The 10,293-nt window shown below is 42.1% G+C and overlaps 2 protein-coding genes across 5 annotated transcripts in view; one reads left to right on the top strand and one right to left on the bottom strand.

The window, feature by feature from the left end:
- Positions 1–2,173: 2,173 nt before the first annotated feature.
- Positions 2,174–9,119, bottom strand: cmtr2 (cap methyltransferase 2). Of its 4 annotated transcripts, none has more exons than XM_048972335.1 (3): positions 9,005–9,119; positions 5,820–5,974; positions 2,174–5,710 (listed from the first exon to the last, which is right to left on the bottom strand). In XM_048972335.1, exon 3 carries the CDS (start codon positions 5,688–5,690, stop codon positions 3,381–3,383), a length of 2,310 nt encoding a protein of 769 aa, XP_048828292.1. In that variant the 5' UTR covers positions 5,691–5,710; positions 5,820–5,974; positions 9,005–9,119; the 3' UTR covers positions 2,174–3,380. The 4 variants fall into 4 exon arrangements, with proteins under 4 accessions (XP_048828292.1, XP_048828291.1, XP_048828289.1 ...); XM_048972334.1 differs by having other exon boundaries at positions 5,820–5,997; positions 9,005–9,064; XM_048972332.1 differs by lacking the exon at positions 5,820–5,974 and having other exon boundaries at positions 9,005–9,089.
- Positions 9,120–9,704: 585 nt separating this feature from the next.
- Positions 9,705–10,293, top strand: part of hydin (HYDIN axonemal central pair apparatus protein) — a 73,092-nt gene continuing 72,503 nt past the window's right edge. The window contains 2 exon segments of the mRNA XM_048973665.1: positions 9,705–9,765; positions 10,024–10,154. Of these exon segments, the coding sequence (XP_048829622.1) occupies positions 9,705–9,765; positions 10,024–10,154 (192 nt within the window).

Below are 10,293 nucleotides of genomic sequence, written 5' to 3'. Positions count from 1 at the left end.
ACCGGCATGGCCCAGTCCCGAAGCTTAAAGATGCTACACCCCTGTCTCTTTTATATCACAGCAACTGTATATAACATGATAAACAGGAGGGACTGTTAGAATATTTTTGTTCGTTTTATCATATTATCACTCTCTTAACGTATGTACGTACAAACCCTGAAAACTAACCCATGGCCCAGAGAGAAGTGCAGACAGGATGTTCTCTTCAGGAGCGTAATAGATTGTGAGAGCCTTGAGAGAGAAAGGAGATAACATCTGTCGACAAAGCAGGGGGCCCACCCTGAGGAAGTAATGCTTTGTATTAACCCTGTTGCAAGAAGACCTTACATAGCATTAACTAGTGCTTCCTCACCACCCATGTAACCCCTCCCCTACCCTATAAATAAAGAAGCCAAGGGACTGTCCTGTGTGACACTCGACAGAGGCGCAGATATTGTCTGTTGCACCTGAGTGGGCACCCTTGCGCAAGTAAAACAGAAAGACGTGTGCTGTCTCGTTATTCCTGGGTCCTAGAAGTGGAAGTGTGTGAGTAGTAAGCTGCGGCGCTTCCTCACACAGGAGATTGTAGGAGTGAAAGCTACGGCGCTTTCTCCAACATAACTAGAAGTGGAAGTGTGTGAGTAGTAAGCTGCGGCACTTCCTCACACAGGAGATTGTAGGAGTGAAAGCTACGGCGCTTTCTCCAACATTGTGTGAAGCTTTGAGTCTTGCAAGGTGCCAAGCAGCATCTCATTCACAGCTCCTCCACTCCTGCATGGTCCCCAGTAACAAATCTTTTGCTGAGGGGCGTTTCGAAGATGGAGCTAATCCTGAAGCTAATACAGCTCGACTCCCAGAAAAGTCCCACTGCCCGCTGACTTGTTACGCACTCCTGTGTGGGCCACGATCCGTACAGAGCAGGGGGCCTAACATAAGACACGGATTGGGGGACGGAGATATGCATCACCAGCTGGTAATATGTCCAAGGGGCTTATGGGTCTTAATGCTTGGTGGTGTCAAGGATTCAACTGGGGTGGAGAACCTTCCATTAGTATGAGCGCTTCATCCTGGAGCTTAGCAGTAGCGTGGGACAAAAGAGACGGCAGGCGGCATACTTACCAAACGGTCTCGTTGCTCTACCTGTGCGATAATATGCAGGAGGAATTAATTTCATGCAACTGTGATGTAGATTAGAAGAAATTTACAAGGTAGTTTTCATCCATCCATCCATCTTCCAAACCACTCATCCTACTGGGTCGCAGGGGGTCCGGAGCCTATCCTGGAAGCAATGGGCATGAGGCAGGGAACAACCCAGGATGGGGGGCCAGCCCATCACAGGGCACACTCACACACCATTTACTCACACATGCACACCTACGAGCACAACCCCAATTAGCCTCAGCATGTTTTTGGCCTGTGGGGGGAAACCGGAGTACCCGGAGGAAACCCCACGACGACATGGGGAGAACATGCAAACATGCAAACCACACGTGTGACCCAGGCGGAGACTCGAACCCGGGTCCCAGAGATGTGAGGCGACAGTGCTAAGCGCTGCACCACCATGCCGCCACAGGTAGTTTTCAACAAAACCAAATTATGTCACACAAGTGTCCTCAAGCAACCTCGTACCTAAACGTGTATTATTCTGGCTAATTACTGAAAACACACAGCTAGGAACGTTTTAGCAGGAATAGCTTTTAATCTGTCCTTACTGGAACTTCACTTGCATAGTGTGCTTGTGCAAATTGCTTGTTATGGCAGATCTTTAAAAATCTTTAATAGAAACAGGACTTAAGGAAAAGGAAATGAAACCAGACAGGGAGAGTATGGGGCTGATATGAAGAATTTCTATTGTACCCCTAACCACAAGCTGGTTCAGCTCACTTTCCCTTGCTTATGTTGTTTGTACCATTACATTAAATCATGCATCAACCGACAGCTAATGACAGCTCTCCCCACTACGTGCTTGGAAGCCTCGAGTCTCCCTTCACTACTAATTTACATCAATGTTCAAAACACTGAATGAATACCATTCTTACAGATTCATAAATCAAGAGTTCTACGTCCATGAAGATTTCATGCCTCAATACTGATACTGTATAGGGATTCGCTGCAAGCAGACAAAGAAATAAATATGCACAATAGACAGACTGAACATCTAAGGTGAAGTTACATTAGAAAAATAACCATCAACAAGTTTTACTTGCATATTTTATTTGCAAATGGCAAACAAAAAAGCTTTAAAGATTCAACTTTAATATATACAATCAACCAAAATGTACCCATACCTTCTAGATTTTTCCTGAACACAATGAAACTGTTTATGCATGTATTACTTAACAAGTTTAATAAGACTGATCCCATACTGTATGCCTCTACAGCAGTGGAATGTTCGAGACCTTTCTCTGAACCAGCTGTCAAAACCAATTCCACGCTGCACTTGATGATGCAGTCCACCTTGCCAATACACGTACTTGTTCATCAAAATGCTTGCATTTCTTAGTTTCTATCAAATCCTTAATCGTTGAACCAACAGGCAGGAAACAAAAAAGTGAAAGATTCTGAAGCAAGAGCTCACTACCTGCCAATAACTGAAATTACGTACTTTAAATGTCAGAGAGAATAGCTTGCTTTCCCCTGCCAGTTAAACATTCATTTACTTAAACTAGAACATTTTATATACACACACACACACACACACACACACACACACACACACACACACACACACACACACACACACAGTGTTTGTATATTAGACATTTTTTTCATAAAATAAAACCTTCACATCATAAAAAAAAAAAACCTTAAACTAATTCCATCTTAGACTGCTGCATAAAATAGGCAAGGAAATAAATCTAGATTTCAAATGAAAAAACAAGATCCTTTCAAAGACAAAATTGGATTTGTTAAAATATATTTAAAAAAAAAATTGTAAATGCATATATATGAATTTGACCAAAGAACACAGACAGAGAGGGAGGGATCCACTGTTTTCAAACGATGGCATTTGACTTTTGAGCCACTTAGTCATTTTTTGGTATTTACCTCACAAAAGAAAGAACACCCTCCCCAATAAACTGTAACAATAGTCACGTTTCATCTGTATTCAGTAGTATGGTATGGCATTCCAGCATGTGTTTGGAAAACATATTGCATAACATAGGAAACATCAGTGAGAACTGAAAAGTCTCAAATAAAAATGCACCATACAAAATAAGACTTTTTAAAAAACTGTACTCTGTCAATTTTACAAAGAACACAAACTTCCTTCAGTAACGTATATAAAGGACTCAAAATTCAAAATATATTTCTATTTTCCACATAACAGGCAAAATTCCACGCTAAACATGATTAATCCTGACTGAGCGCCAGTACAAAATTTCAGGTGCCGACATTAGTTAACATAACTCATTGGATCTGGCTCTTTGCATCTGCAAGCTCTGCTCGGCTTCCATCAGCAGGTGCAGCTTATACCTTGCAATGGTCATGTTCATGTTCCACAGAAACTCCGGCAGCGCCCCCTTTAAGAGGACCTCCATTGACACAATCTGCAGGATCTGGGATGCCTGGCTGTCAGGCTCTAGCAAAGTGGACATTTGGCACTGCATGTCTTCCAGGAAGGTCAGTAGTTTACTGTTGGGCTGTTGTTGATAGTCAATGCACAGCAGCATGGCAACAGGGCCCAAGGCATCAGAGGATATGGGGCACCTGAACGTGACAGAGCGAAAGCACTGGTGCAAGGCAAGAACCAGCCCTGCTGTGACCCGTGTGAAGGCAGAGAGCATAGGTACCACCAAGGATGCCCCCACTTGAAGACTTTGGAGCGCATGCAAAATGCTGGTGAGAAACGCATGCTGATATCGTGGCTCGCCATCATGGAGCGTTCTCCGATGCGATGTACGACAAGGGGGCTCTAGAGTGAGCTTCAGTAATGCCTTGTCCATCTCTGGTAAATGGCTAAGCAAGGATGAGCTCCCCACGACCACACACTGACACCCCTGCCCACACACACTATTGTCCAGTTGATTGCATTTCAGCACCTCAGAAAGGATGGAGGGAGGCATTAGAACCGTGCAACAGCTGCAAGGATGTACAAGCGGTCCTGCAGATCCACACTTTCCCAACTCTGACTGCTCCAGAGCTTCGTTTAAATGGCTCAGCAGTGCCAAGTCACAAAAGGGAGTGCTCCTGATTGTAGTCAACTCTGGACCAAGCAAGATGTCCCAATTAGTGTCTTCTGCTGGTCCTTCAAGCACGCAGTCTGTTCCCATTCCCTGCAGGGCATGTTCTTCAGCCTCATCCCTGTAACAGCCCTTTAAAACCTTCTCCCTCCAAGTCATGGACTGCTGTTCTTTCCTTTCATTAAAGGACGCTGACTGCTTTCTACGACCCCAAAGTTTGCAGTTCACAGCGCAGCCTGGGATTACATTTTTGGAGATCCACTTACTTCGCTGGAGGTACTGCACTCGAAACTGTCTGAGGTAAAACTTCACCGCGCAGTTTCTCAATTGTTCCAGTCTCCGTTGCTGTTTGGCACTCATCGCTTGGAATAATTGCAGGTTTTCGTTAATCGTTTGAACTTGATACTTATGAAAGTACTGGCAGATTTCTTTGTGCTGTGTGAGGAAAGATTCCGGAATGAGACTGTTGGGGAAGAGGGCTCCGAGGCTGGTGATATCAGGGCCAAAATTCCGGATCATTTTAGACAGCAAGGGTCTCACGGCTTCTTTCCTGCAGTAGTCTAAGCAGACCACGTAAACCTCCGAGTTACCGGCCTTGCTGGTAGCCGGCTTGAAAACATTAACCTCGCGGAAGCAACAATTCAGTAGGTAGAGCAAGCAGACAGAGGAGTGCTCATAGAACGTGAACATCTTCAGGACAAAGGAGCCCCCCACTCCAAGCAGAAGCAGCGCAGCCACCGTCTCACAATAATGCAGTGGGGTCACCAGAGCTTCCTGCTCATCTGGGCTTCCCTGACAGTCAAAGCTTCCATCTGCCGTGACCAGATCAACGGTGGACATGTTCCTGGTCAAATCCTGCAGCTGAAGCAGATGCTTCTGAAGCATAATATCTCCAGTATTCTCACTACCGAAAAACCAACAGGGCAGTGTGTTGATAATCAAGCGATCATCTGTAATCATGGTGCCAGTGGAGTTGCCTTCGTGATAAGGGTTCAGGGTGTTGGCAACCCACTGCCAGTCACCGGAAAAGGAGTTGGCTTTGAGGTAGTGGTTAAGACTGGCAATGAAAGCGCCTGGAGCTTCACAGAGGTGCACGGAATTCAGCTTCCCACACTGTAGGACCTTCTCAGGAATCAGATGGAAATTGCTCAGGATCTCATAAAACTTGCACCAGGCCTGGGTGCAGATTTCTGCATTAGCAGCGGCACGTACCTCGGCTATTATCTTACCAGCTCTATTGGTGAAGGACGTGTGCTGGTGCCACACCTCCAAGTTTTTGTCACTCAGCTGGTTCTTGACAGCATTTAAGGAATTCTTCAGAGCTTGCAAGCAGCTATGTTGCTGGGCGGTGGGCGTAAATGACTCACTGGGGTCTGGAATATCCCAGTCCCCTGACTGTGGTTTAACATATTTCATGGTTTTTTTGAATAGTTCCTTGATTTCTTCAGCAACATCCACACGGAAGGAGTTAAGATCCGATGATTTTCCAGCTTTAATTTTCCTTCTCCCTCCTTGGGCTCTACTCATCCTCTCAGATTTCCTTATGCCTAAATCATAAATAATAAACAGACAGGTAAGTAAGTGCACGTATAATAAGCAGATAAGATTCTTGGTGAACAGAAATACAATCTATACTTAATGCAGTTTATACCCTACCAGTTTGCAGATGATGCTACGCCACACAAGCGGTGCTGTTGCTCTTTCTTGCATGTGGGTCTTACATTAATCTGGATTGAAGGTCATGTCCACCACAGGACATGCGAGAAAATCATCTTGGTCGGCTGCTTTCGGTCTCACTTGTTTGCATGAGGCTGTGGCATGAAATGTTGTACATCTAAAAGATGAGATGCTCATCTAAAAGTAGCAGTAGTAAACTGTAACGTTAAACACATACTAGATGTTCTTGAAAAGGAGGAGTCATTAAAATGGAAAAGCTTCTTAAGTTTCGTTTCCTATAACAATACAAATGTTCCAACGAAACGTAAACCCCACGCTCTCTGCCAACTTTATCACCAAGATTTCTAAATACTGGAACTATGTTGAAAATTAGCCTTGCTTATGAAAGTAGGCAAGCCAGAATTTCAGGTTAGGATTTCATTGTACTTCATTGTACTTCATTGTTCACACGCCACTGCTTTCTCAGCTCAGACTGAATTCAGAAGCAGAAGAAAACATAAAACCAGACTGAGGCCAGATATTTTTCTGGTTTCTGAGAGCACCAACAACATCACAATCATGGCTCTGACAGTGTCGAGTGTGGAATCAATGCAGAAAACATGTGGTGGCCATGATGAATACACAATCACATTGTGAGCATCGAGTATACACCAACCATAAGAGCTACACGTTACAGAAACAAGTAAATGCAGACAAACCAGAGTTATACCTTACAGCTAAATATACCTATATTGTCAGGGTATGTCTATTTCAAATAGTTACTGATTAAAGTTGGTTCTCTGTATGGCAAAGTAACACCACCAAAGAATCTACTAGAGGGAAGAACAGCACGCTGATTACAGCACGGTGCCACAGGACAAACCACCTGATGGATGAGAGTGGGCGAAACCTCAGCACCACACTGATCAGAATGGAAGAGTGTGACTTTTTTTTTTCCCAGTGGCTCGAGTGCCAATCCTGCCACCAACCCCCAAGTTATTCCCTGTAAGTTGGAGGACCTCCTTGCAGGGCTGGATGTAGATTAACATCATACCCAGGAAGAAGCAACTGCAGGTTAAGGGCCTTACTCATGGGCCCAACGGAGGAGAATTACTCATGGCTTTCACAGGATTCAAACTAGCAACCTTCCACTTAGCACAGGTCCCTAGCCTCAGAGCCACCAGTCTGCCTCCATTCTTTTAGACCTGAATAACATTTCTTGCGTAAGGTTTTGGGTGAAAAATAAAAAAAGGCAGATTTCACAACAAGCTTAATAGTTATTAGCACATGTAACATGCTGATTTAACTTTAAAAATCAAGCACAGTAACATATGTCAGTAACCCTTTCATTTCGTGTTTGATTAAAATTTTAGAACACGGATTGGGTTCAAAATGAAATTATAATGCTTCAGCTGGGTTTTGGGTCGGAACTTGTTACAACAGCTACAGATTAGGGTTGGGTGATGCCTACAGTGAAACATAGCGATAGATAGGCTCGTCATGTAAAGGTACTTCAGATTTTTGCTGGCTCAACACTGGTATGCCTCTCGGCCATCAATGATAGACGATATAGCACTGTCCATCAGTCCAACTCCACTACAAATTTTATATATATGCTGAGCTTGAAGAAAATGTTTTTTTTAACAACTTGCCAACGATGCACTAAAGAATGATTTCTGGTTTTCATGGAAGCTTGTACTCTATTTTAATCAGTATAAAGTGCTTTGTATAAGTGTGATTTAGTTCAGCCAGCCGTTTCTGCAAATTTTATTACAATAGCAGAAGAGGGGCGTAACAGTTGTCAGCAGCTGTATTATTTAATATATTTGTTGTACTTGTCAAAACACTCCATTACAATAGTAAAATATGAATCTTATCGTGGAAAACTGGTTCAGTGAAAGGGAAAAATAACATTATCACGCAATATCTGGCAGAAAAGTAACAAGCGCAGTGTAACATCCTCCTCACCTCTATCTCTACATATTTTAATTCAAAATCTTCGATATTGAAATAAAAAAAATTTAAGGGTGCGTTTTATGGATATTTAGCACACGTGTTAGATAGACTAAAATATTATTTGATTAGCATACCTCGGTATTTTGTGGAAAACTTTCTGGCAGCTGCATGCTACTTTGAGCTAATCTAAACTGTATACAAAAATCTATAGATCAAACTTGTTTTGGATTAGCATATTTTGTAAGATTTACATTTAGTGGATTAATGGTCATTAACAAGTAAACCGATTAACACGGCTGGAGAAATTGCGGTTAAGCACCGTAATCGTGAGAGCACAGACCAACCAGGACCTTTATTAAAGCCTTTAAGTTACAAGTCCATATTCCTAACTACAACTAGCATTCTGGCAGGATCAATCGGGTCATTTTCTGTAACGATCACCAGAGTGATGGCTTCCTTCTTCCATGTAACACAACATACTTTTGTACATTGCCAACAGGCCATATATCAGCAATTAAAACGTCCTATTTAGATATTACCTTTGACAACCCACAGAAATATCTCAAATGCTACTACTGACGATACCCACACAAAGTTTTCAACGGACAGGTAAATCGCACAAAACACGCAACTTTAACTGCCACCAAAGATGCTACAACCAAACAAACATCAGCGGCCCAATTAATTTTACAATAGTTTGGCCGCAAAACTGCAATTGTTCATCGTGACAGAATAACAAAAATCCCAGGAGAAATTTTATTACAATAGCGGAAGAGGGGCGTAACAGTTGTCAATAGCTGTATTATTTAATATATTTGTTTTGATTTCAAAACACTCCATTACAATAGTAAAATATGAATTTTATCGTGGAAAACTGGTTCAGTGAAAGGGAAAAATAACATTATCACGTAATATCTGGCAGAAAAATAACAAGCGCCGTGGAACATTTTTGATATAAAGAATTACGTTTCAGAAAAAAGCTCAACTTGAGAGCGTCTGTAAAGGCGGACAAAACGCCAAGAAAGCGAAAGAACTTCAGGAGAGCACGGGGATCTCCGAAGGCCTACTTCGGCTAAAACTTGGTTAAACTCGAGCGGTCTGCAGGCATTTCACGCCGAGTCCGTGGACTCAGATGCCGCCACACCACGTACCGAAAATGACCCCATTTGGTTAGTATAGTCACCTTCCACATTTCACTACCCTTAACCCGCGACGAAGCAGTTACCCACCTTGGCTGCAGTTTCTGAGCATGCGCGGATGCCTCGCACTGCTGTGACGTCACTGCTGTAGCAAATGCCCTGTAATTCATACCCACAGCGGGGAACGGCTATTGAAGTTAAATTACACCAGCGCGGCTTTGTGTAGCAGCTTAATAGCTGACTGTCGTACCCGTTCAGCATCGATCACCGATTAGTTATTGTTATTTAAACCGTTTTAGAGTTTATTGTCCGTTCAAATTAATAATAGTACTAACAATACTGAAATTAAACAGCATACAAAGAAATATTGTAAATTAAAATTGATACAATAACAAAAACAGAATGGGGCGAAATTCTGATCACCCAAAACAGGAAAATCTGAACGACAGGTACGGTGAAATGAATGCAAAGTTGCAAAAGCACACTAGAATTAAAAGTGACAGAAGAAAAATTACACGCCAGTTCATTTTTTAATATTCAAAATACTTTCGTTTTGTGCTGTCGGCATTAGACATAGAACCGCTAAGCACAGATAAATCGATCATTATAATAGTATTACAAATGCCTGTTGTTTATTTCCGGGATTCCACGATAATACTAATTTATCTGGGTTTTATTAACTTCACCAAACCCTAATGCCTTCAATCTGAAGTCCAGTCCAATCAGAATGACCATAACTAATTTAACAAATCGGAAAGCAGTTTATTGTAGCGCATGGAGATGCGGTGCTATGGCAACTACCAAGCTAAAGACTCTGAAAGATGTACAGAGAGAGAACAGATTATATTTCTGTAAGTATAGTTACGTAGAGCATTTAAGACATATAGTGTATACGTCGACCGGCTTTACCCACCTGAATGCATTTAGAAACATTGCTTGTTTAAGGATAAATCTTTTTTAAAGGTATTATATCGTGTTTGCCAGTTTCTGGGTAACTAAATTGGTACGCCGCAGTTCATTACATTGTAAAGCACTCGTGTTAGAAAGAAACAACACTTTATAAGTTACCTTATGTTGCTTATTTATTTCATGCTTTATTCCATTTTCAGATGCTCACAAATTTGAAATGCTAAGCGGAATGGACAAACCTGCACCCGCCGTTTTGTCCCAGGGCTTGATGAGCAAAGTAAGGGCATCACGCCACCATAGACTAGTCGAAGAGCAACACCAGCAAATTAGAGTAAGTTTCCTTTTTTTAAATAGATCTTTATTGAATTAATTAGCCCAAGATCTTTTTTTTTTTTTTTTTTTTTTTAGCAAATTTCCTATTTATTTTACAATTTCATGTAGTACGATTAGATTTAATATACTTATGCTTA

Source organism: Brienomyrus brachyistius, chromosome 13 (assembly GCF_023856365.1).
Source record: "Brienomyrus brachyistius isolate T26 chromosome 13, BBRACH_0.4, whole genome shotgun sequence".
In the NCBI taxonomy this organism is placed as follows: domain Eukaryota; kingdom Metazoa; phylum Chordata; class Actinopteri; order Osteoglossiformes; family Mormyridae; genus Brienomyrus; species Brienomyrus brachyistius.
This window is presented reverse-complemented; position numbering and strand designations above follow the sequence as displayed.